Below are 24,942 nucleotides of genomic sequence, written 5' to 3'. Positions count from 1 at the left end.
GGAAACAGGGTTAATAGAGATAATTTAAGTTTTTTAAAATTATTTTTGTTTGTTTTGTTTTGTTAAATTTGTGTGTTTTGACAAATGTCTGCCAATCTACTGTTCCACACTCCAGTCCGGTACGTGGCGGTAATGCACCTGCAAGCTGGTTGCCAACCGCCAATCAAAATAAAAGAAGAAGAAGAAGTTATGTTTCACCTGCTTCAAAGAGAAGTACTGTAGTACTTGATATAATAAAGATACAAATTATTGCAAGCAAATCTGCAAGTTCATAATGACAGAAGTCATTGCAATTACAGCCTTATTTTAATCCTTTCTGAAGTCCAGGAACAACAAAACAAGCCTAAAAATTGAGGCTTCAATATAACAGACACTGAAATAGTAATAATAAGCCTAAAACCACAAACACAACATTTAAGTGACAAATAACATAACCTAATGTGGTTTTCAATCCTTTAATGTGTCTATTTCTGCTACACTATAGCCTACAATTTAAGGTTATTGCTTACAAAGTAATAACCTTAAATTATAATGGTAGGGATTAGTATTTTAGCTGACAACATATATTTATTTGCCAATTTTAATTTAGGCTGTATCATCAACCACATATAAATCTCTGCCAGAAGCACATTAAAATCATTGTTGTTGTTTTTTAAATCATCCGTGTCAAAGGAACCTTTTGTATACTGTGTTGTTCGGGGACATTTAATTAATGTAACTCAAAACATCCCGCTGTTTCCAAGGAAGCCCACCATGTCAGGGCAGTCAGTGCTATCATAGCTAGCAAAATCACAAGGCTACAGAAATTAAATTACTAAATTGTGTACACAGCTAGCTAGACAGTTCTGCGATTATAGCTACATACATATCAAGTTTATTAATGTTAATTTCAACGTTATCTCCTGAAAGGACGCGCAGAATGAACCGTTTTAATTCCACCGTTCCAGTTGACGAATATCTCGGTAGGTTGTGTGTTAGCTGTGCCGTTGAGGTCTTTAGCTCTTTTTTTTTTGTGTGTGTGTGTGTGTGTGTCCACTTTAATTTAACAATCGTTAACTGTCTATCCATCGCCCTCTTTCTTACAGCGGACAGTAATGTGTTGTTTTACCTGAGTGATGCAGTGACCCAGCTGCTGGAACATAAAGAGGAATACATCCAGTTTGGGGTTATCCGCTACTTTGCTGAATAGTATGTTGCACTGAATACACAATCACCTAGTTACATGTGTAGGGAGGCTTCTCCAACAACAGACCTGGGAAACAGTTTTGACTGATGTAGGGTTTTGGAGGCTAATGCAAACATTTTTAAATTACATATCTCCACCAAAGGTGATATTGGGAAAAGTACAGACAATAATGAAACTGGAAATTCACTACAAATTAGCATGCATTTTCATTTTGCAAACCACCCTAAAACAGCTTATCCAATAGGAGGTCTACAGTGTATAGTCATATTCATTCTATTACCATTGTAGTGGCTGCTTTTCATTGTAGGAAACGTATCATAAACCAGTGCAAATATAGGATAATGTGTAACAATACACGTTTGTGCACACTTCTGGGTATAAAGTGTTAGGAATTTTTCAAATAATGAAATAGATAAATAAATATACAATGCATGCTTGTACACTGCCTTTGTAAAAGCCCATGATGCACATTCGCTTTTCCCGCTTTTGTGCTGAATGTACAGTATGTAGCTAATGTAATTTAAACAGTGAAAAGTCTCTACAAAACTAGATCACATTTCTGTTTCACAAGTAACACTGTGATGCTAACTGAGATAGTTGGTGGAAGTAAACGCAATTTAGTGCATCTTGTGTATAATTTTTAGCTAACTAATTACATGAATTTTGAGGTAGAGTGGAATTTGCTTCTTTGTGTAATTTGTGTGTGTTTGTAGTTTCAGCAGTGTGAAGAACAGTAACCACATCCTCTTCAGAGAGTATAGCTACATCAGGGCCACGCCTCATAACAGAGTTTCCTTCATCAGAGTCTTCTGGAGATGCTTCAGACAGATCGGCAAGAGTGGAGGTGAGTGAGAGCCAGAAATAATTACAATAGAACCTTTTCTGTTTTCATGATGGTTAGATTGTGTTAGTTGTTAAATAAATGCCCCTTTCTCTAAATAAGGCTAGGTTTATGTTATAACATAAGAGTCATCTTAAGTCCTAAGTTCTTACTGTTTAAGTGAATTAATTGAATCAATAATAGGAAGTCACATCAAATACACAATAGTGTACAGTCATTTATTCAATTTTATTTATATAGCGCCAATTCATAAGGGAGAGCTCCTGAATACAACTCGAACGTGGACCTTAAAAAAGCGGGACATTTTACAAAATTACCTTCAAATAATCATCAGAAAGGACACTAAAGAAGAGGTAAGGAAGAGGCATTTCCCCTGTTGAAAGCTGAGGTGGACGTCAAGAGGATCAATGCTCTGACAGTGAAGATGATGAGAGCCCATTAGGGAACCCCACCACCTTGTCCATCTCTGCTCCTCCCACACCTGCCAGTGCCACCAACCAGCTGAAGGAGAGTATGGCGCTGCAGAAGCTGGACTTGGGTTAGCTGAATTCAAAGAGCTAACCCAAGCCAGCCTGTCTGACCACCCACCTATTTCACGCATGCTTTGGCAGTGTTAATATCTGTTTCCCATGCCAACAAAGCCCAACTGAATTGATAGATAGATAGACAGATAGATAGATCATGGGCTCCTGGCAATCTAGCACTATAGCAGCATAACTAAGGGATGGTTCAGGACTCCCCCAAGTCAGCTCTAACTATAAGCTCTATCAAAGAGGAAAGTCTTAAGCCTACTCTTAAATGTGGAGATGGTGTCTGCCTCCCGAACCCAAACTGGGATTCCACAGGAGAGGAGCTTAATAGCTTGGCTTGACCAGTTGGTTTGACTGTCATTAACATTAAATCAGTGGTTCATTGATGTATATTCTGCAACTAAAATTAGTTTTATGTCTTGTTGTACTCCAGACCTACTGTCCATGCTGGAGTTCAGGTCTCTGCTGCAGTTATTATGTCCAGACTTCCCAGTGGAGATGGTGCAGAGTGCAGCCAGGTCAGTACATCGACACAACACACTACACTGTACAGTCTACATACACGTCCTGCATCAACAAAAGAAACCAAAATGGAAGAGGGGGGTGTTCATCTCATATCATAACTGACATAGCAGTGCACCACCTTCTCAAGAATTTCTTCTTCTGGAGCCTCATGTGTTATTTCTTCCATTTTATGGAGTAGCCACAAGCGCTCTACCCATGACTGAAATGTTGGGACAGTGGGTTTTAACCAGTTTACAGTGATTCCTTTAATGGCTGCCACTAGGAGAATCTGAAAAAGATATGAATGACTTCTGCTTTCAATTCCTTCAGGGATAACTCCCAGTAAAGCAACCAGTGGTTCTTGGGGGATTTGTATTTCAAAAATAGAATTGAGAGCTACAGACGGGGGACAAATTCAAGGAAAAACCTGAATAAAAGAGTGGAGAAACATATCAAATGCAGATGCTTCCGTGGACCAGGGCTCACTGAATGGTTTGGTGAGTATGAAAATGACGTGAAAAAAATGCCACGGCCTTTACAGTCACCAGATCTCAACCCAGTTGAACAGCTTTTGAAGATTTTGGACCAGTTTGTAAAACAATGGTCTCCACCACCATTACCACAACACCAAATGATATAATATAAAAATTCATCTTCAAATCTATTTAGTGATGTTTGTGAATGTCTTTAATGCTGTATGTTTTTTAGGTTTTAATTGTGCAACAGAGCTCTGCTTAATTTTAATGTTTTTACTCAGGCGTGTCAGAGCTAAATTATCATTACAGTCAATGCGACAGTTGATGAGCTCTCTTGGTGCTTTGAGGCAGACAATTCAAAAAGTGTATGTCCTATGGCTTAAATAGTTACATGATCTGAACCAGGACAAGTTTGTCTACAAATGATGTATACATTTTGTATGAAGAGTGAAAATTGTGGGCATGAGAGCAAGTTGAACAGAAAAGATTTTACAGGTGCCCTGCACTCTAGCAACGATGTCACCCACTCAAGCGCTGAACATTTCTTGCCAATACACACCCATTATGAACTCATAAGAACTGAAAAAAGCATAAAACATAAATTGCGATATTGCAAAAAATGTAAAAGATATCAAAAAGCTGAATCAAAGTTTAATAGTTAAGTCTTGTGACAACTTAAAAGTTTAAATGATGTTTGTAGCTGAAAGTATGCCAAACTAGTAGTATTTTAAAGTGGAGTAGATTTAAAGAGGATTTGAAGATTGCTCCAGTGACTTACATCGAATTTTTTTTTTTGAAAATAGCTTAATATTTTAAAAAGTCTGAAAGGTTGAAAGAAGAAAAGTCATAGGCTGAATGTCCTCAAAGAGCTGAACATTTTGATAGTTTCTATAGCTGAAAGTATGTAGGAGTAGCGATGCAATAAACAAAAAAGTGCTTGCAGCAATCGCACAATAAAGATTAGAAGAACATAGTGTGATTGATGGAATATCTTGTGGAGGAATGGTGTTCGTTCCTCCAATCGAGTTCTACAGACTTGGCAAGGCACTGAAGCTGTTCTGGAGGCTTGTGGTGGCCTGATTCCATACTAAGACACTTCATGTTGGTTTTTCCTTTAATTTGTCACCCATCTATATATAAATCCCATCCCAGTATCACTTCAGTTTGACCAAAAAGTATGGACAATATTATTAAAAAAAAAAAAAAAAAATATATATATATATATATATATATATATATACAGTGGTGTGCAAAAGTGTTTGCCCCCTTCCTGATTTCTTATTTTTTTGCATGTTTGTCACACACAATGTTTCAGATCATCAAACAAATGTAAATATTAGTCAAAGATAGCACAAGTAAACACAAAATGCAGTTTTTAAATGAAGGTTGTTATTATTAAGGGAAAACCAAATCCAAACCTACATGGCCCTGTGTGAAAAAGTGATTGCCCCCTAAACCTAATAACTGGTTGGGCCACCCTTAGCAGCAACAACTGCAATCAAGCGTTTGCGATAACTTGCAATGAGTCTTTTACAGCGCTGTGGAGGAATTTTGGCCCACTCATCTTTGCAGAATTGTTGTAATTCAGCCACATTGGAGGGTTTTCGAGCATGAACTGCCTTTTTAAGGTCATGCTACAGCATCTCAATAGGATTCAGGTCAGGACTTTGACTAGGCCACTCCAAAGTCTTCATTTTGTTCTTCTTCAAACAAACACTTTTTCATACCACTGTAACTGGTTGACAGTAGACTAATGTAAACTGTTGTTAACTGTTTTTTTTATTTCCTGTAGAATTGCTCTGGTGGACGACGCCATAGATTGTCTGATGTCTTTCTCTGATTTTCTTTATGCCTTCCAGCTGCAGTTCTACTACCAAGGTGCAATAGAAACTACTGTTTCATATTGGTTATGTACAGTATGTCTAGGCTCATACATTCAGTTCATTTAGTTTGGCTGTAACCCTTATTAACATGGGTGTGTTTAGTGATGAGTATTTGTTTCTTATTATTTCTCAACAGAATCAAATTTTAAAGAGTAATTTTAAAGTTAAAATGTGATAATCTATAGTTGGATTCCTATACCGATATTTTGAGTGGATGCTATTAAAAACTATATATATTAAACATTATACCAATGTTTAATATGTCTAACTCAATTTTCATTACGGATTGATTGTTGTTTAGCCCCTTATGGGGTAAAACTCTGATTGATGATTAAATTGTTTTAGGATGAGAAGCTTTGCTCTCTTTAAGACAGAGAGAAAAATTTACACTCTGTTGAGGAAACATCTGGTACACCACACTGGAATGATCTCTGTGGTCAGATATCTGAAAGGCAATGTTAGCAGTTGAATCCCATTTCTAACCAAATGCTGAATAAAACAGAATTGAACCCCCTGACTTCCAACTGCCCATTGTCCCCTGTGTCTGTAGAGTTCCTGGACAGCGTGCTGGTGATCTACCACGATCTGTTATCAGGGAAGAGTCCCAACACTGTGATCGTTCCCACATCCACCTCCCTTGAGCAGCTCCCCTCTGTGGCCGCAGAGGAGAACGATAAAGAGGAGCAGCAACAGGACGGGGTGGAGCCATCCACTCTGGCTCAGTGTATAGACGCCCTCTGTGACAGGTTCAAACGCAGGTAAAACACACAGACACATTTCAGTCCTCACTCACTCGGGTCAGACACCCTCTAGAAACTTGCTCTTTGGTATTATAGTATATATGGTATTTAGAAGAAAAGACATGACTGCCAGAATATGGAAGGCCAGAGAGGCCAAAAACACATGAAACTGACCTCTGACAACACGTTATTAACATTTTGTCTACACATTATTATCGTGAAAATTTGATGCATAAATAACACATACAATGTGTTGTTAACTCGTTAACATGTTCGTAACATGTTGTCTACATATGATTCCACATGCCATTTTCACATACTTTTTAGCTATTTGTACACCTTTCCAATTTGAAAAGGTCAATGTCCTCATTTCCCATTGGCTGTTGAGCGTTCATGTTAAACCATTTCTGTAAGCCTAGGGGTGCCCAAACACTTCTAAACATACAATTAAAGTTTAAAATTTTAATTAAATAAAACCTTAAAAGTTACAAAATGTAAAGAATTTAACATTAAATGATACAATTAATAAAAAAAACAAAAAAACAAACTGAAACATTGAAAATTCTATAAATATGCAATAATAAATAATAATCATCATTAAAATAAAACCCTTGAGCAATTACCTTACAGTATGTAGCAGGTAGCACTGTGAATGAAATTAATGCAACTACACACTACAACCTGACCTTGTACCCCTGTTCCGCGAGCAAAGTGAGCAAGGAGTGTAAAGCAGTCAGGCAGGCTTCAGCTGTAGGCGCAGCCAAGAGAATGTCGTCTACGTACTGTATGTCCACTACATCTTGGGGTAGAGCCAAAGGTGTGAGGTGTTGTTTTAGTACAGTGTTGAACAGTCCAGGGCTGTCCCCGATAGCCTTGTGGTAATCTGGTGTAAGTATGTGTGTGGTCCTTATACGTGAAAGCAAAATATTGTCTTGATTCTTGGTCCAAAGGTAGGCAGAAAAATGCATTGGCCAAGTCCACCACTGTGAAGTACTGGTGCTGTGGACCAATGTTTTGGAGGGCCATGGTTCAGGAACAGGGAGGGCCTCAGGTACTGTGGCAGCATTTACCGGGCCAAAATCTTGCACCACCCTCCAGCCTTTTCCTTCCCCTTTTGTCACAGGTAGAATGGGAGTGTTCCATGTAGACTTGTATGGAATGAGGACGCCAGTTTGAAGCAGACCTTGGATTGTGTCAGTAATGCCCTCTTGTTGTTCTGGTTTGAGGCGGTATTGAGGAAGCCATATAGGGCCGTGCCCTGGTTTGACAGTGATATGGATAGGGGGAGTGTTAACCAGTCCCACATCCTGTGGTGATATTGTCAAATTTTTTGACGGTACATTGTCTAATAGTCTTGGAGTATCCGAGGTACTAATTGACATACTATGTGTTGTTGATGACATGACCAGAAGTTTAGTGAACTTGATTAAACTTAAAATATCAAATGATTTGAATATGAAAAGATTAATTTCCTCAGGGGCACCAGTGCCTGTCTGGACTAGGGCACCGAAATGACCAGAAATGTCCTGGTCTCATCTACAGTATGCAGCTGAACACAAACAGGAGTAGTGTGTGTTTTAGCTGACTTGACTTTTTGTGTGTGTGTAGTCATCCTCCCAGGTCCTGTATGAGGGAAGCACTAGGACAGACTGACAAAGTCTCTTACTACAGCTTCCTAATGAGCTTGGCTAAACATGAGACCATCAACCAAACTATTGGTAAGTTTAACATTACACATTACCCTATTATTACTACTACTACTACTACTACTACTACTACTACTACTACTACTGCTGCTGCTGACACATACAAAATGCTGTTAAAATTACATATGTTGTAAAGTGTACAATTGTATGATTTGTGTATAAGCGCACACTGTTAGCTTTACGATTATATCCACTTTGGCATACAGATTTCATACATTACTACTGTATATACCAGAAGTGTAGACTTGAGACTAAGACTTGGACTCGTCTGTTATGAGACTCGACTTTCTTGAGACTCGACTACCTGTAGACTTTACTTGATTTAACAGTTTAAGGCAAAACTGTGAGCAGACTTGATTTGATGACCCAATGAAAAATATTGTATGTAGTTTTCCCTTTTGGAGCTCAAACTGCCAAACTGTCATGAATAATTAATAATGTAACCAGGATGTGCACAAACGTCTCCATAACCCAATGCACACTTTCAGTTGCAGCTGCTGGCACCAGAATAAAATGGAAAAAACCCAATAAATTCAGATTAAGAGATTAGCCTTTTATTATTTAAAAAATGTGTCTATAGTATACACATAAATGAGTAGCTTTAATAGTTTGCCCTAGTAGTTTTCATATCTAGCATATCGCCTATTTTCCTCCCTGCAGCCGTTAAAATTATTTTGATGTGCTAATTCCTGCTTTTAGTTATTAACAGAGCTCCATTTCATTTTTGTTAAATATTAAAGATTATTATTAGTGTTTTCATTTGTCTATTGTATTAATTATTAGAAATAACCTATATTTTAAGCTGTCCACCATGTTTTAAACAAGTGGTACTGGTACTGAGAAGTTTGTTAAATTAATCCATTAGTTATGTTAAACATACAGTAATGACTCCATTAAACTGAACTTAAGTAGACAATTTTTTTAAGTTCAGTCAACAACTGTTGGGTTATACTGACAAGAGCTAATTCAGCTTGACTTCCAGTAATGCTTATTTTTTCACTGATCCCTTATGCACTATGCTGCCTATAGCTTTTGTTGAAATGTTAGTCGCATTCAAGATCAACACTGATTCTGGTTTTGTAATCAAGCAGAGATCTGTTAAGAAGGGATGTATAGAAAAACTACAATGTTCCAAACAGACAGAGGAGGGAGAGTCATTATGCAAATATACTGCTTGAAGTGAAAGGGACAGGTGCATGCTGGTGTTCTTAAAACAACAAGAAGGTAGATATTGCAGTTCGGCCCACTGATTAGGCCCATTCAACAACACGGTCAGGAGCTGGAGCTGCAGCAGTGGCTGTGACACACAGCTCATGGAGGCAATTGAGGTACTTTAAAATCCTAAGTGCCCGATTGCCACAATTTCTAAGCTGTGCTTTACGTTGTAAAGTTATGGTGAACTTGTTAGCAACAGTTGCTTGCATCAAGTAGACACAGACCAACTTTATCATTCATTTGAAGTCATGCCTGATGAATTTAAGTTCAATATTTACTCTCCGCTCTGTTTTGGTCTCCACCAACTCCTGAGAAATATATCTGGCTCTTTAGCTGCTAAATGCTCCACAATGTTCACCAGCTGGTAGCTAACTTTGTTTGTCTGCTGTTTGGTGCTGGGCGGATAGTGTACAGTGGGTTTATCAGAGCTTTTTCTGCTGGAAACAGCTGGCTACAGGCTAAAAGAGGCTGATTTGGCCATAATTCTCTGGGTTTACTACAAGTGACCACCTTTCACATTACTCAGAATACTTTGATGCAATACAAATGTAGGGAATATTCATTAATACAGCTTTAAAAAACTTCCTTCTTTCTGCAGGAGCATTACCCAGCAAGGCAGACTTGCTTATTGACCCAGAGATGGACCAGGAACTGGACAAACTGTGAGAACACACACACACACACACCTACCTACCTACCTGTATCAACAGGCACATACAGTATACTGTGTACTGCACAAGGTGACTGAATCATAACAAGCAAACACATTTTAACGTGATTTTCTTTTTCTTTCCTTTTGCTGTGCTGTTCTAAATTTGTTGTCCTCATCGCTTTCCTTTATTTGCCCTTTACTTCCTATCTTCTTTGTTTTCTTTTTTCCTCTCTTCTCCTATCTTCTGTTCTTCTTTTTACATGTACTTTCTTGTCCTGTGCTGTCCAGAATCGCCCAGATCTCATTAAGTCCTGGCAGCAACAGCAGTGGCAGTGCAGTGGGGGGACTGAAGGAGGTGCAGAGGAAGGCCTCCCCCAGGAGGAACATCCACCACAGGAGGAAGATGGAGGTGGAAAGCGACGGCTCCACAGAAGAGACAGACTCCTCTGAAAACTGACCTCTAACCTTTCACCAGTCTGTGACATGTCACCTTCCGTTTTAAGTCCAGAACACACTGTAGCTGTATGGTACACATCAAAACTTTCTTGCTCATTATTTGCTATGTAAACCCACACACTAGTAGTGGATAAGTGCACATCGGTGCAAGAGAACACTACAACCTGCGACGCCATACGCCATTGTCTTCTTTTTGTCCAGCATTGATGTCCAGAAAAGCAGTGAGTGATTAAGTAAAATGACAATCAGAATAACCCTCAATACAGGGCAGCACTCTAGATTCACTATTCAAGTGACATATTGTTCTTTATATGCTGTGTGGTGCTGATGATGTGTAAGTCTCATGTCTGCTCATGGTCATGTGACACGCCGCTACTCTGCAGTGTATTTTGAATTTTATGTAATCTCCAAACAAAATGTTTGTATTCCCATCAATATTGGTTAGTAGTAATGTTATTTCTTTTGCTGGTAACAAGTACAATATAACCAAGTGGAATATCAGCAATAACACTCAATGACAAATATTTACAATTTTCCCTGAAATTTTGTTGTCATGTTGGAGAAAACTCTGAAACAGCATTTACACCATATCATCATGAAACACCAAAACTCTCCACAAATTAATAAAGTACTAACTTAACTAATAAAGTTGTCTTAGGAACTGTTAGTTAGCTCCTCCTTATTAAGCAAAACAAGGCAGGTTTCATTGCTGGTTTTACAGAGTGACCAGACTAAAAGATAGAAACCTCTGTCATATTTGAGGTGGAATTATTGCCTGTAAATGCTTGATTTACTAACTGCTGCTTTAAATCTTTCCATTAAAAGGGTGGCCACAACACTGGACATTAACACTATAAGTTCCCTGAAGAAAGTAAAAAGTATTATAATAAGTCATTGATTGCAATGACAGATACATGTTCTCTGTGTTTCTCAATCTGTTGTGTTGAGCATGTTAAAGAAGGAATAATTCCTGCCTGTTCATAACCTGCAGTGAACAGCTCAAGCATCAACTATATCTACAGTGCTATTTTTTATTTAGTAAAGTTCTTTATTTGTTAATCTGCACAACAATTACAGTGAAATTCTTTCATATTATATCAGAAATCTCAGAAAAAAGTTTCTTTCCTGAGAGATTTTTTTATATTATATAGTTTGCCTATATACATATGAAAATATGCACAGCATTTTAATACTTATATTACATTTAATTAGAATTTTATATCTTTGACATTTTATCTTTTTTTAAATTATTATGCTAATTATCCTATAGACACTATCCTCCATCACATCCACCATTTAAAATATGAGTATGTGATAAATTAATCTTTGAAAAAAAGCAAGGGTTGTTACAACTGCCAAAGTTTAGTCTTCCAGCGTATTCATACATAGCAGTAAGTCTGAAAGTAGCCAATGTAAATAAAATCCAGTTAAAAATCATTTATAAAAATGTGGTAAACTTACTTATATTCTATAAAAAGAAGGTCATTTGGTTCCAACTAAAGAACATGTATTCTAAATGCAGTTGTAAACGTGATTTATTGACAAGAATAACCACCATTATTATCACCAGTCTGTGCATCTTCTGTGCGTCTTCATTTTAAAACATCAATATCATGCAGTGTTACACCCAGGTTTTGGTCAAACCAACAGCATACAATAATACGTCCTATACAAACATACATACATACAGTATCTATAAAGGATATATCTATATTGATGAGTCACAAAAGTGGAATACATAGAAAGGACACTTTCTGGTGGATCAGAGCAACTTCCTGTGGTGCACCTCAGATGGCTGGCATGGAAATGAACATGTGGTGGACAGTACACTACATGAGGACTTTTAAATAGGCTTTTCCTTTCTTCCAGGCCATTGATCTTCATTCATTTTAGTGTGCTCCTCAAACAACAGAGACTTGAAACTTGAAATGTGTAATCCATCATAGTGAACTTCCTGTATGCTTATATTTTGACAATGTAAAATTTCTGTTGCATGAGAGAATTGTTTTCATACTGTTTCTGAAATTAATGGAAGACAATGGTTGTCTGAAAGGCAAGAAATGGTATTTTTAGTCAAAGAAAAGGTTTGCCCTGTGTAAAGGGTGATACAGGTTTTGGAGACCAAGACCACTATTTTCAGATAGAAGCTACATGCCTTGTACGGCTTGTCAGTACCTTTAACCATTTTCATGCCAAGATATAAAAGTATTCAGCATTGTGCCGTGTATTTTTATTCTCCTAGGCTACAAAAGCAGTGAGGTCATGGGACAAAAAAATCTCCACAAAAATCTCAGTTAAGACATTAATTATTATTAATAATTCATTATTAGGACGACAGTAGCATTAGTCTTTGCATTATGTTCACACACACACACACACACACACACACACACACACACACACACACACACACACACACTTGTGCAAAATCTCACATTACAATCATCTTAGATTAACATCTTCCCATTGAAAACTGGTGTAGTATTGACCAGTTCTACAGTAAATATGTAATCAAATAGCATTGGACCACAATGACTGACTGACTGAGGGACAATGCCAGCTCCATATACCAATTAAACCCTAGTTGGCCAAATATCAGCTCTTGAGTCCCAGTGACATACCTTAACATTCGGTAGCAGGTGTACCAAGTCATATCCAGCTACAGGACTACTCATAAGAGATGAGATAAGAGAGACTTTATTGTCATCCATCTGTATTCAGTGCAGTACAGTACACAGAGGAACAAAATTGTGTTTCTTCTGGTCCCAGGTGCAAAACAAAAAGAATGTATGATGCAACATTCAGTGGTAGTGAAGCAAACATTCAGACTACACATAAGGTGCAAGGTACAAAACAAGACACAAAACAGGTACAAACATGAAGTGCAATATGCAGGACATCATCTGTCACCTGAATGAGACAGTTGTATCTATTACGATTCTATAATTGGAGACATCTGGGGTCAACAGTTAATACAGAGGACAGTCATCACTACACCAGGATCTTAAAGCTGCATTAATTGATTTTTTGGACACTTGGGGGCAGCAGGACAAGCTGAAAACACAACATTGTCACATTATAAAAGCAGTCATGGCTAATGTGTTAGCAAATAGTTTTCTCTTTACACATCCATTAGACACAGAGCAACAGTAGTATTATTTTGAGTCATGTTTCAGATGACCTGATAAATCTAAATCCAATATTCACTTTCTTTTTAGCTCTGGTCTGGTCTCCACCAACCCCTGAGGAAAATATCAGGCTCTTTAGCTGCTAAATGCTCCACTATGTTCACCTGATAGTCGCTAACTTTGTCCTGCTGTTTGGTGCTGGGCTGGTAGCGGACAGTGGGTTTATCAGAGCTTTTTAGCTGAAAATAGCTGCCTGCTGCTGCCAGAAACAAGGTTGATGAGAACGTAGTTTGAGTGCTGGAAAACAAAAACAATGAGCTAAAAGAGGCTAAAAATCTAAATAGAACTGAGGGTAACTGCATTGTTGAGTAATAATTCAATGTGGTTTCATCACTATGATTGAGTCCTTTCACATTGCACATAGTCATTTGATCCATTGTTGTAAAAAAAAAAAGTTGATTGGTGCAGCTTAAAGTCTGGAGCTGATCTAATGGCTACAAAAACAAGGAGGAACTGCATAGAAAATGAATTCTCCTTTACACAACCAAGGCAGACTGTGGATCAGTTTGTGAAGGTAAATGTTCAAAAGTCACTATTTAGTTTTAAACATATCTCAGCTAAAAAACTGTAAACAAATTATACAGTATGTCTAATGACAAGAATTTCCCATGTTGACTTGGCCCCAACTTTGGTCCAAGATTTAAGCAGGCAATGCAAGAAGTATGAGCTGAAAGTGACTTGGACATGACTGCATAGTGATACACCATCCCACCAGTCTGTTCTGTTGCGCACACAATAAATTGCACAGTGTCATTTGGGCCTTGTTGTTACACAGAGTTAAAGAAATTATGTCATTGCTCAACCAGAGAAACCCTGCATAAAGGGTTTGTAGTTGGAACCATATTTGGAAGTAAAGGAACATCAAGAAGCAAAGAGAGAAATTAGGCACCTTAATAGCAACTCCAAAGGTCTTTAACAGTAGATTGTCAAGTCTGGGGGTTATAAGATACAGAATTATACTTATATAGTTTTTGGAAACATCAATATGTCCTCTTCCGTGCAAAGAAACAACCAAGTCCATTTGTTTGTCTATTCCTTCAAAGCACTGCCTTTGCACTGGGGGGTGGGGGTGGGGGGTGACATACAGCAAAGGGCCATGGGCTGGATTCGAACCCATGCCGCTGACCCAAAGCACTGCCTTTTAAACTGTAGGGGGAAGTGGTTGTTAATAAGAAGCCTTTGTTTCTTGTTTCTAAGATGCTTTGTTCTTAGATTGTCATATCTTAGCATATCTGCCCTCCAAGCAGTTGACCAGGGTTTGAGTCCAGGCCTATGTATTCAGCAACATCTGTCAAAATTAAATGCCTGTCCCACATGAAACTGGCTTGACATACAACACTGACGTTCAAGCTCAAGCTGCAATTCTCATAAAAATATCTGCAACTGGAATTCTAGTTTGTTGACTTCAACACCCAGTAATTACTTGTTTACCCAAGTGAACACACTGCTCATGAACACCAATATGGCTTTTTTTATGCATATACTCAACATAAGAATTTAATTTTGGTCAAACGGATGAATGTAGTTAGGTAAGGTAGATGCCCCTCTCTGTTGCGCTCCCATTTAATCATTTAGACAGGTATAGGATCTGTAACATACAAATCTTACATAAGTAGCTACGTTTTGCTACTTTTCCGACAACTTAATTTTATGCATAAATTAATTTCAAAACGTGCAATTCAATGCGACTTTAATACATTTTCCTTTTAGTCAACATAATTGTCAGACCTTTACATTTTGCAGACTGGAATTAAAGTACTTAGTGTGCTCAATGTTTAACCACATGCGACCATCAATATGAGTACAAACCAATCAATAAAAATGGGCTGTGATGGTGTCTGTCATATGTATGCAAATAAGAACTCAAGCTGCAGATATAGATCCTTTTCTTTCAAGTGCATTCATCATGCAGTGATATAAAATGTTCCTACAAATCAAAATGAAAATTCACAAATTAATTTAAAAAATGGTTGCTGACAACAATACTTAAATCTTTATTGACTAATCCGTTAATCTACTAATAAGTTCCCAGAGCCCAAGGTGATGTCTTCAAATTGCTGATCTTGTCTGACCAAAAATCAAAATTCGCATTCAATTTACAATGACATGAAAGAGAAAAGCAGCAAATCCTCTAATTTTAGAAGCTGGAGCCATCAAGTGTTTGGCATTTTTACTAGCCACGTTAGCGGTGTGGCTTTACAGATGTCAATGTCAGTCAGTCGGTCCAACATTTTTTCCCAGACTAAAATATCTTGACATATGTACTGTCATTAAATTTGTTGACATTGTTGACATTTCTGGCCCCCAAAGGAGGAATCCTAATGACTTTTGGGATCTCCCATGTTGACATTTTAGTTTTTGAGTGAGATGGATTCCCATTTTTTGGTGATCCACTGACTTTTCATCTAGTTTCATTTATGACCAAATACCTGCAAAACTAATGACATACTCATCAGCCTCAGCTGTACTGTGTTTAGTGCTAATTAGCAAATGTTAGCTGCTGACATGGCAAACATTACCTGTTAAACATTGTCATCATGCACATGTTAGCATGCTGACATTAGCATTTACAGTAGCTCAAAGCACTGCTGTGCCTAAATACAGCCTCACAGAGCTGCCAACGTGGTTGATGACTCTTGTTTTTTATACATGACTCAAATGGTTCACAAATTGATGATATAAACATTGTCATTAAATTAACTCCATAGTCCTGTAGGCTGTCTATATGGTTTTACATCCAATATTTACATGTAGTTACATATAAGTAATTTTAGCCCATATATCAATATCAGATATTTGTATTTGAGTTTGGGTCGGTTTATGTTACATTTGTTCTCACGTGATCCTCATCAACAGAGGTATTTATATTGTGACATGGTCAAAGGAAGGAAAAGCTCGCTGTATCACTGGATGCAGCTATGAAAATCCACCATGCAAGTACTCTGACGAAGATATATCTGCGGTCCAGTTTGTGGTGTAAGACCAGGCTTACATGCACATAGTGTGGGTGGAGGAGAGGTGTTATTCAATGAAGATGTCTTCAGTGGGACAGGAGTAGCCAATGTGTTCCTTGTAATACTGCTGGAATGCCCTCCTGTGGGACACCAGAGAGGAGAATTAGAAAATGTAATTAAACACATAATAACAAAACAGAACAGATGATAGCACACATCTGTTTAGTTGTATTATCTACCACTCTCTGGTTTGGATGGAGCCAACTGTCTGTATTACTGATGCAATAAAGGTTCTGTAAATGAGATTCTGAACATTACTATAACAGCAAACAACTATTTGCTATATAAAGATATAGTGAACTACTGGCATCCTGAGCAGAGGATGACATCACACCCCCTCTGCCTGTGTTGTTATCTGAGTCTCTCTGTGCTTTGTTTATACAGCCGCACTGGCCGGCGTGAGTCCCTTGTGTGAAACTTTTTTTCTCCTCTAACGCGGTGAATTAAGGATTTATTTCAACCAAACCAGTTGGTGATTGTTGGAACAGTGGAAAGACTAACAAAGATGGTTTTGGTGAGTTTCATTTAGTTTCTGTTTGAATGAAGTGTGTTAAACAATGGTTTGCGAGATAAAAATATTGGTTATTTCAATGGAGTCTGGTTGCAAGGAAGAGCGTTAAAACTGCTGTTTCAGGTTTAACAAAAAGGTCTAGCTCTGTAGCTCCTTTCAATAATGGTGTCAAAAACTTAGAATAACAATCAGTGGCAAAAAAACAAGTACTTTTAGTAGATGTACTTTTACAGGTGCAATTGTCCACAGCAGCCATTGCAGCCCGTTTTGTGGCTGCCGGTTAAAGCATAGAGCCAGAATATTTCAGTGAATTAAGGGTTTATTTTTTGGTGAGTTTTATTTCATTTCTATCCAGTTTGAATTAAGTGTGTTTTACGATGATATGAGAGGTAAAATTACTGTTTCTCTCAATGGAGTCTGGTGCACCGTAGCGCCCATTTGTTTGGTCTGTGATGCTGGTGCTCTAGTGCGACATATAGTGGCAGTGAATGTCGCTTACAGCTCCTTTAAGATGTAAGTAGTATTCTAATGTTGTACCTGGTTGAGCTCAACTACTTTTTATACTGTTGTGTTGTGTTTAATCGATATGTTTCATTGGCAGTGTTACTGTAAGTTAATTCCACTAATTTTGGTGGTACCTGAAAATAGTGGACAACTGCAGAGAATAACGTTAGCAGAGAAATGCAGCCTATTCCCCGGATTTTCCGGTTTATGATGTAACGTCACCCGACTTTATGGTGTCGCAGGACAGTTCAGGCAATGTGAGCTTGCTTTTCATCATAATGATTGTAATGTTTCTAATATTAACTGAAGAAACTTGGGTTCATCAACTACTGTAGCACGCTAGGTATCCAGCTTCGTGTGAGTCATCTCCTACAAATCCTACTGCCTAACCAGGTGTAGCTTACCGGTAGGAAAGCTAGTCGTTGCTGCCCTCTGGTGGCTGGCATTATTAATAACTCCAATTAATAATCAGTGATAATAAGTAAGTAAGTAATAAGTAATAATTTGACAGTTGTCACTAAAAAAATATAGCTATGTGTACATTAATAAGAGAATTGAAGCAGACAAAGTAACACAAAAGTTACTTTCCGTAGTAACTTATTACTTTTATATACAGTAATTGGTAAAGTAATTCAATTACTTTTGAGAGAAGTAACTAGTAACTGTAACTAATTACTACATTTCAGTAACTTGCCCACCACTGTTCATAGTTAATAAGCTGATCACATGTTTTGTATGTAAAATCTAAATAAGCAAAGTAACTCGTAACTATAGCTTTTAAATAAATATAGTAGAGTAAAATATTGTGGAGTAAGTACAGTATTTCCCTCTTAAGTGTAATGGAGTAAGTATAAAGTAGCAAAAAATGTAGATACTCAAATAAAGGTCAAGCTCTTCAAAACTGTACTTTGCAATTAGTTACTTTCCACCACTGGTCCTGAGCAGATATATCCAATGACTCTGGTGACCACTAGCACAGACGTCAGGTCAAAATTTCCACAAACAGTTTGCACAAAAAATACCAAATTCTGAGGCTGCTTGCTGGCCAATCAAATACATGCAAGTACTGGTGGATTACTTTGAATTGTGAATGGCGTATTACAGTTTACCTCGCGATTGTCACAATGAAAGACAACACACTTGCCATGATAACTTTACAGAGTTGTAAAATTCTGTCTGTGAGTATTACAAACCATTGTGCAGTGTTTTGGACTTCCTGGATTGAATTTCACTGTTCTGCCAGTACCTCAAACAACATGTCCCCACCAATGCCCCCTGCACTGTTTTAAGGCTCAGCTGTTTTCAGTCTGAATATGGGGATATTGCCTTGAAAATGACTTATTTTATAAGTTTATTCATGAACCCTTTCTTTTTTAAAGACAAGATTTTGAGATATCAGAGATATTTGTGTTCAGAGCATTGAAAAATGAAAAAATCAACAGCAACATGTCATCTAAAATTAATGTCCCAGTTTCTCATAATAATCCACACACTGTCAACTGTTTTCACTGGAACTACTTTCTATTGAAGAAATAGTGCCTATCTTGACAGCTCTGTGGATCTGTGTATAACTACAGTATGTGCATGGACAGATACCAGTAGGGACAAGTCAGAAAATGTGTATAGAATATAAAACAGAAAATTATACAGAATAGGAAACAATACAATAGGTCTTACCCTACAGACTCGGCCAGAGGATATAATGTTGTCTCTGACATCATCACATGACAGGCAAAGCGCTGTTGGTCAGGGTGTTTGGTTATGAAACCAAAATACCTGCAGTGCAATAATTAGCATTACTCAAGACATTTACAGTTTAGAGGTTTATTTACAAATATTTATTGATGCCAACCTGCTGTGGTAGACAAAGCACTAAGCTTAAATTTGTGAACTTTACATCATTGTCATCTAAATTAAATGCCACTAAACAGACTGTGAAAAAGGCACCATTTAATATAGTTTAATACATTTCTCATGCAAGTGTGGGACTTGATTAGATCAAATAATCCCTTAAATACTTCGACTCACTTGCTGTGTTTTGGATGACAGCCACAGAATGAGATGTTCTTCAACTGGTAGAAATGGAAACACTGGTCCCCCTGACAGAAACAGAGAGAAAAATGTTTAAATAATAAAGTTTAATAATTAAGTTTAAATTATTTAAGTCCAATGTTTGTCTTGGTGTGTGTGAGGCTTCTAAGTAGAGATAAACCTGAATAAATTCTGGAATATTTATCCAAATTGGCTGTAGTAGTTGACCATCACCTTTTTTGAGGAGCTTGTAGTTACTGCTGATTGCCGTAGTTAGGTGTACAGCGCTCAACAGTGGCAAAGTCTCCAACAATGCAATTACATGCTGCATGTTTTCCATCAGCTGGATTCGAAAAGGTGTGACACTCAAGAAGTAGGGAAGGTATGTAGGTAAATATGTAGATAAAGTAGTGTACGTACCCTGTGATCAGAGTGACACTGGTCCTGGACACTGATCTTCACACCCTTCACACTGACCTCCAGCACACAGGCTGAGGGAGGCTGACCTGCTAACCGCCTGTTACATGCCACCTGTTAACACAAAAAATCAGGAAATCAGTCAGCTCTGACTATCAGCACCAGGGGCTGGTTTTGACATATTTTAGACGGGTTTGGCCAGTGTTAGGGTCCGGTTATGCTTGATCAGAACTAATTCAGAACATGTTGTCTGGCCACTTTGGAAATCAAATAAGTGTTCATAGTTGTTCCGAATGGCCACAATCGCAGGCGGAGTGAAAAGGTGGCTGTCATAGAGATGGCTGAGAAGTGGCTCTTCATTTAGTCTAATATCAGTTAGACAGTTTCACAAAAATAAAGACTTGACTTAGCAGAAGTACTGAGATGTGCAGTGAACAGTAAGAAGCCACAGCACATCAGCTCTGCTAGAGCTACAGCTACTGGAAGCTTTTTGTATTGTTACACTCTTTGTAACAAGAACCACAGAACTTGGTTGACTGTGTCCGATCTGTACCGAGAGGGCAGTCACTCCAGCTGCCTTAAGGAGGGTCTGTGGTATACCTAAAACCGCCAATGGGTAAAATTTACCCATTATTAGAATGCATTGATTTTGTGATTATTTCTGCTACACATTGCTCAAACACACTTTGCGCAGACATTCAGCACCTGTGACTGGTGGCTCTTTTGTGTTAATGTCCCAGCCAAACTGTATTTTGTAGTAACATTCAAGTGCCACACGATGGCAATAGCTAGTACTGTACGGGAACCGTGCAAGTCACTGAATTTTCCACAATACGGTTCTGCAAATGTTTCAAAATAAAAGCCTTGTTAAGAAATTAAGGGATTTTGTCCACTGAAGCCCCAGAGGGCTTTTAATTTGATACAGATACAGGAAGTCTTGAGTTTGTATTAACAGCTTAATGCAGTTATAAAAATTTAACAGAGCAAATGGGAGTGGATCAGAAAACAAGGAGGCTTTATACTAAAATGTGACCAAATATACTTATCAAACAGAGGGAATGAGAAATAAAGGCCTGTCTCTAATATAAGCCTGCTTCAAATAAATAGAGCTGTGGAGTTAAGTGCTAATTCTTTGTGGGTTTTTTCAATGTGAGCGACCCATTTCATGGATTAATTATTAGTCATTTGTTTCATTATTAATAAAAAAATTAAGTTTTGATTAGTGGTGCTTTAAGAGGTACAAGTATTGTCAATATTACAATATAAAGAAAAAAGACAATAAAGGCTAATCTAATCTCTCTATACTTATTAAATATTAAAACGTAAAATGTGAAAAAAGCAGTTATACTTTGCTGCAATTAGCTTTTATTTGATTGTTATGCCATTTGATGATCACTAGCTGGAGGTTGTCTTTATTTACCACTATATCACTGATAATCAGCTTTCATGGTGTGGTTCTGTCGTACAGTGTCTGTATTTATGTACCTTCTGCATCGCAGCACACAGCACGTCGTTTCCTTTGTGGATGGGGACCTGAACTGAACCCAGGAATCGCACTAGGAACTGCTCTATCCAACCGTCTTTCTGGACTGCAAGAAGAAAGGAGAACAAAGAAACATTATCATCATTATCAAATGTCATTATCAAATGTCATTTTTAAATGTTGATGATGGTGATTTTGGTGGTGTTTTTACAGTCCAGTTCTTTTCTTGTACCTTGGTTAATATCTTTGGCCACCCTGACAACGTAGAATGCAGGGAATACGCCGGTAGCTCCAGTCCTCATGTTGTAACCCTGACACCACAGGTCCTCAGACTGGTTCAGCATTAATACTGGGTCATCTGTCTCTAGGTTCAGTTCATCTGCATGACGAGGGACAAACCTAAAAACAGGCAGAAAAATGTACAGATTTCAGTCTAATGTGTTTATTTGGACATTTCACAGTTAGTATGTGTATGTTCATATGTGTTAACCTGTAGACAGCTCTGTGGCTCTGTTGTCTCTCCACTCCATCCAAAACACAGGAGAACACACCAAATGACCCAGCACCTGAATAATACAGCATTGATGTTATACACGCAATCAGTAGCTTACAGTTTGTTTTTTGTTTCATATTCATCCTTTAATGAGAAAACACAAAATCAAGTGATCCAATTTTGATTGACATATAGTGAGGAATGGAAAGGACAAATGGCCACCACCGTGAAAAGCTTAGTGTGTGGGATTTGGAAAATTTTGACTTTGGTGACTCCTGGTGGTAGTATGAAAAAGGATACTAGGGCTGACATTAAAGCATGGCACTAGTCCCACCCCTTCAACTTGGGGACCCTGAGAATGAATGAGCTGAAAGCAACAAATAGATTACACCAATTTTGTGGTGTACATTTTCACCAAACAAAAGTTTTTGCCATCAGAATGATTTGAAATATGTTATTATCTCATTCAAATTCAACACATAATTAATTACTTTAAGTGAACACTTTAGTGTCACTAATGGCCACTGGACTTAGCTTGGTCCCAGACCTCTGATGTCCGATGTGTTCACTGATTCAAAAATCCCTGGTGTTGTTCTCATTAACAACTGTTTCTTAGCAGTTGGAGAAACATTTCACTGGTCAGATTATTGTAGGCAGGATTAAAATGGGGATGCAGTATCGTAACTACAAAAAAGACTTGTGAGACTTTGTCTCCAGTTTGTGAAGCTTTGACAGGTGGCATTGACAGACAATGTGCTGGATATCTTCTCAGTATGTAGCTACTTCCTACTACTTCCTTACATATAACACTAAACATAGATTATTTTTCTCTAGCAACTACTCACTGTAACAACAAACAATAGCACTACATGTATCCACACAATGCCTATTCTCTAGTCACTATACTACAGGGGAAGTCATCTCTCCTGAGCTAAATTCATGAAAACCAGTGACAGACAAATAGAGAAAAGCATGACAAATAGCAATTCAGTCTGATTATCAGGCTAAACCAGATGGTGGCTCAGAAAACATTACTGCCTCCATGAAGACCTGTTAATAAACAGCCAACGTATCCAATGTCATGTTTTTTTCCCCACTTAATAGTCTGGTCTCAATAATTAATTTCTCTACTTCCAATGTGTTTTTGGTAGGTAGTTTTGAAGTAAAAAAAAAATAATTCAAATAAATGTAAAAATGTAGGTTCATTTAAAAAAAAGTATATTTAAGCCTACAAATGGTACATTTCTTTACATTTAAGCCCTCAAATATGTGACATTGACAACGGAAGCCTCAACATACTCAATTACCAACTAAAATAAAAAGGTTGTAGGCAAAGATACACAGACTTGATAAATAAAGTGAACTTCCAACCTACTATATCAACCCAGTTAAGACTATATCATGTATTTCTTGGTCTGTCATTTTTGGTATATCAATGCATATACTGATAACCTTAGATCATATTACCTCTCTATTTGTCTTCACTGTCATACAATGTACATTATAAATTGGCAGAAGTGAACTGTGATGCAGAACATGAAGCAACATAAAGAACATGAAGCAACTTTAATTGGTTAGCTGTAGTAATGTCGGGTTCAAGCAACATGATATTTTTGTCTGTTACGATGCTGCTTGCCGCGACTTGGCCGAGAGACATGAGAGACTCTATGTTGACCCCCAACATATCATCACTTGCTGGCTTTCACAATGTGCGTGATGTAATCAGGAAGGAGGTGCTAGGGACAGACTACTGGAAACAATAATGTAAACAAACAATTGCGTCCGAAGCGATGCTGGCTGTCTTGTGTTCGGAAAAGCCTAAAAAAGGGAAGAAAACTGCGCCATGTTTACAGTTGTGCGCGGCAGAGCACCCTGTCCTCCTATTGGTCAACGTCATAGATGTGACAGAACACGTTGTGGAAGGCAAAAAACCTTCTAACTCGCTAGTCTTTTTGTCAGGATGTCATGAGTTGTCCCAGATGCGGTGTTTGGTTGTCGTCCATCATGACACACTACACAGGATAACACGATCAATTGTTACGCCCGATGCCCATTGTCGTTCCCAACCTGACCAGACGCCCTATGTCTACTGGGTTGGGCTATAATGGGGCTGATATTTTATATATACACAATTATTTTTTAACTAAATATTTGGAGAATATACAAACCAGTGCCACTGTAATGGCTGCTGTTGTTGGCAAATAGGTTGAGGAACTTCCTACTTCTGGAAGCTCCGGCCCTTCCTCCGTTAGACTCCTCTTCCTCTGAAGTTGTGGTTGACGTTACCTTGGACTGCTTGCAGATCCTTGCCACAACTTCCCTCCTCCTCTTCACCTCCTCCTCCCTCCTCCTCTTCAAATCCTCTTCCCTCCTCCTCTTCGTCTCCTCCTCCTTTCTTCTCTTTTCCTCCTCTTTCCTCCTCTCTTGGAGCAGAAAACAAGGTTAAACTGATAGCTGTGCAAACACATGCCGTAGGTTTAGTTTCAACTTCAGTCAAGCTTCTCCCTGAAGCTACACCTGCGCAATTATCTAGTACAAAATGTGGTGTTCCACAAGGCCTTTTTTCTCTTCTCTTTTTACTATATGTTCCAACTTAATAACATGATACAGAGGCATGATATCTATTTCTGTTGATATGCATATACAAATTCCAAAACCCTTGTTAAGATCACTTAAATATGAGTCCTCAAGGCCTGTCTCAATTCTATTTCTTTGTGCCTATGAAAGAGATGATATACTTTTCTCTGGCTCCACCATAATTAATTATTAATATTACATAATAATAAGTAAAAAGTAAAAAGTAATTTCCACTTTTACAAAACAAATATTAAATCCTAACAAACAGCCTTACCATAAAATTAATTGAGCACATTCATGCTTCCTATGACAGAACTACTTTATTAACCCCTCCTGTTGTTATTATCATTACACACACATATAGGAAATGCACACACATGTGCATGCATTAGTTATGGAGAGATGCCAGAGTGATGGGGATACCGCACAGTCAGGCGGAGGTGAACTCTCTAGTCTCCAGTCCACACTCTGTATCATGGTCCTTGACTTCTTGAACCAGTCACCCTCCGGTTCCTAAGCCATGTCCCTACGGACT

The 24,942-nt window shown here is 38.0% G+C and overlaps 2 protein-coding genes across 3 annotated transcripts in view; one reads left to right on the top strand and one right to left on the bottom strand.

The window, feature by feature from the left end:
• Positions 1-716: 716 nt before the first annotated feature.
• lg4h11orf49 (linkage group 4 C11orf49 homolog) lies at positions 717-12,407 on the top strand. Its single transcript, XM_044192369.1, has 9 exons — positions 717-962; positions 1,086-1,188; positions 1,900-2,030; positions 2,991-3,075; positions 5,330-5,415; positions 5,971-6,178; positions 7,769-7,878; positions 9,680-9,743; positions 10,022-12,407. Exons 1-9 carry the CDS (start codon positions 881-883, stop codon positions 10,188-10,190), a joined length of 1,038 nt encoding a protein of 345 aa, XP_044048304.1. The 5' UTR covers positions 717-880; the 3' UTR covers positions 10,191-12,407.
• A 1,123-nt stretch (positions 12,408-13,530) lies between these two features.
• LOC122874471 (C-Jun-amino-terminal kinase-interacting protein 1-like) overlaps positions 13,531-24,942 on the bottom strand; it is a 36,206-nt gene continuing 24,794 nt past the window's right edge. For both annotated transcript variants that reach the window (XM_044192368.1, XM_044192367.1), the window contains exons 5-12: positions 23,999-24,253; positions 21,828-21,903; positions 21,570-21,736; positions 21,340-21,443; positions 19,858-19,968; positions 19,435-19,505; positions 19,084-19,182; positions 13,531-16,471 (exon numbers count right to left, since the gene is read on the bottom strand). In XM_044192368.1, coding sequence (XP_044048303.1) covers positions 16,399-16,471; positions 19,084-19,182; positions 19,435-19,505; positions 19,858-19,968; positions 21,340-21,443; positions 21,570-21,736; positions 21,828-21,903; positions 23,999-24,253 — 956 coding nt within the window. In that variant the 3' untranslated portion in view covers positions 13,531-16,398. The remainder of the gene's footprint in view (positions 16,472-19,083; positions 19,183-19,434; positions 19,506-19,857; positions 19,969-21,339; positions 21,444-21,569; positions 21,737-21,827; positions 21,904-23,998; positions 24,254-24,942) is intronic.

This window comes from Siniperca chuatsi, linkage group LG4 (assembly GCF_020085105.1).
Source record: "Siniperca chuatsi isolate FFG_IHB_CAS linkage group LG4, ASM2008510v1, whole genome shotgun sequence".
In the NCBI taxonomy this organism is placed as follows: Eukaryota; Metazoa; Chordata; class Actinopteri; order Centrarchiformes; family Sinipercidae; genus Siniperca; species Siniperca chuatsi.
Note: the sequence above shows the minus strand (reverse complement) of the source record. Positions and strands in the feature narration are given on the sequence as shown.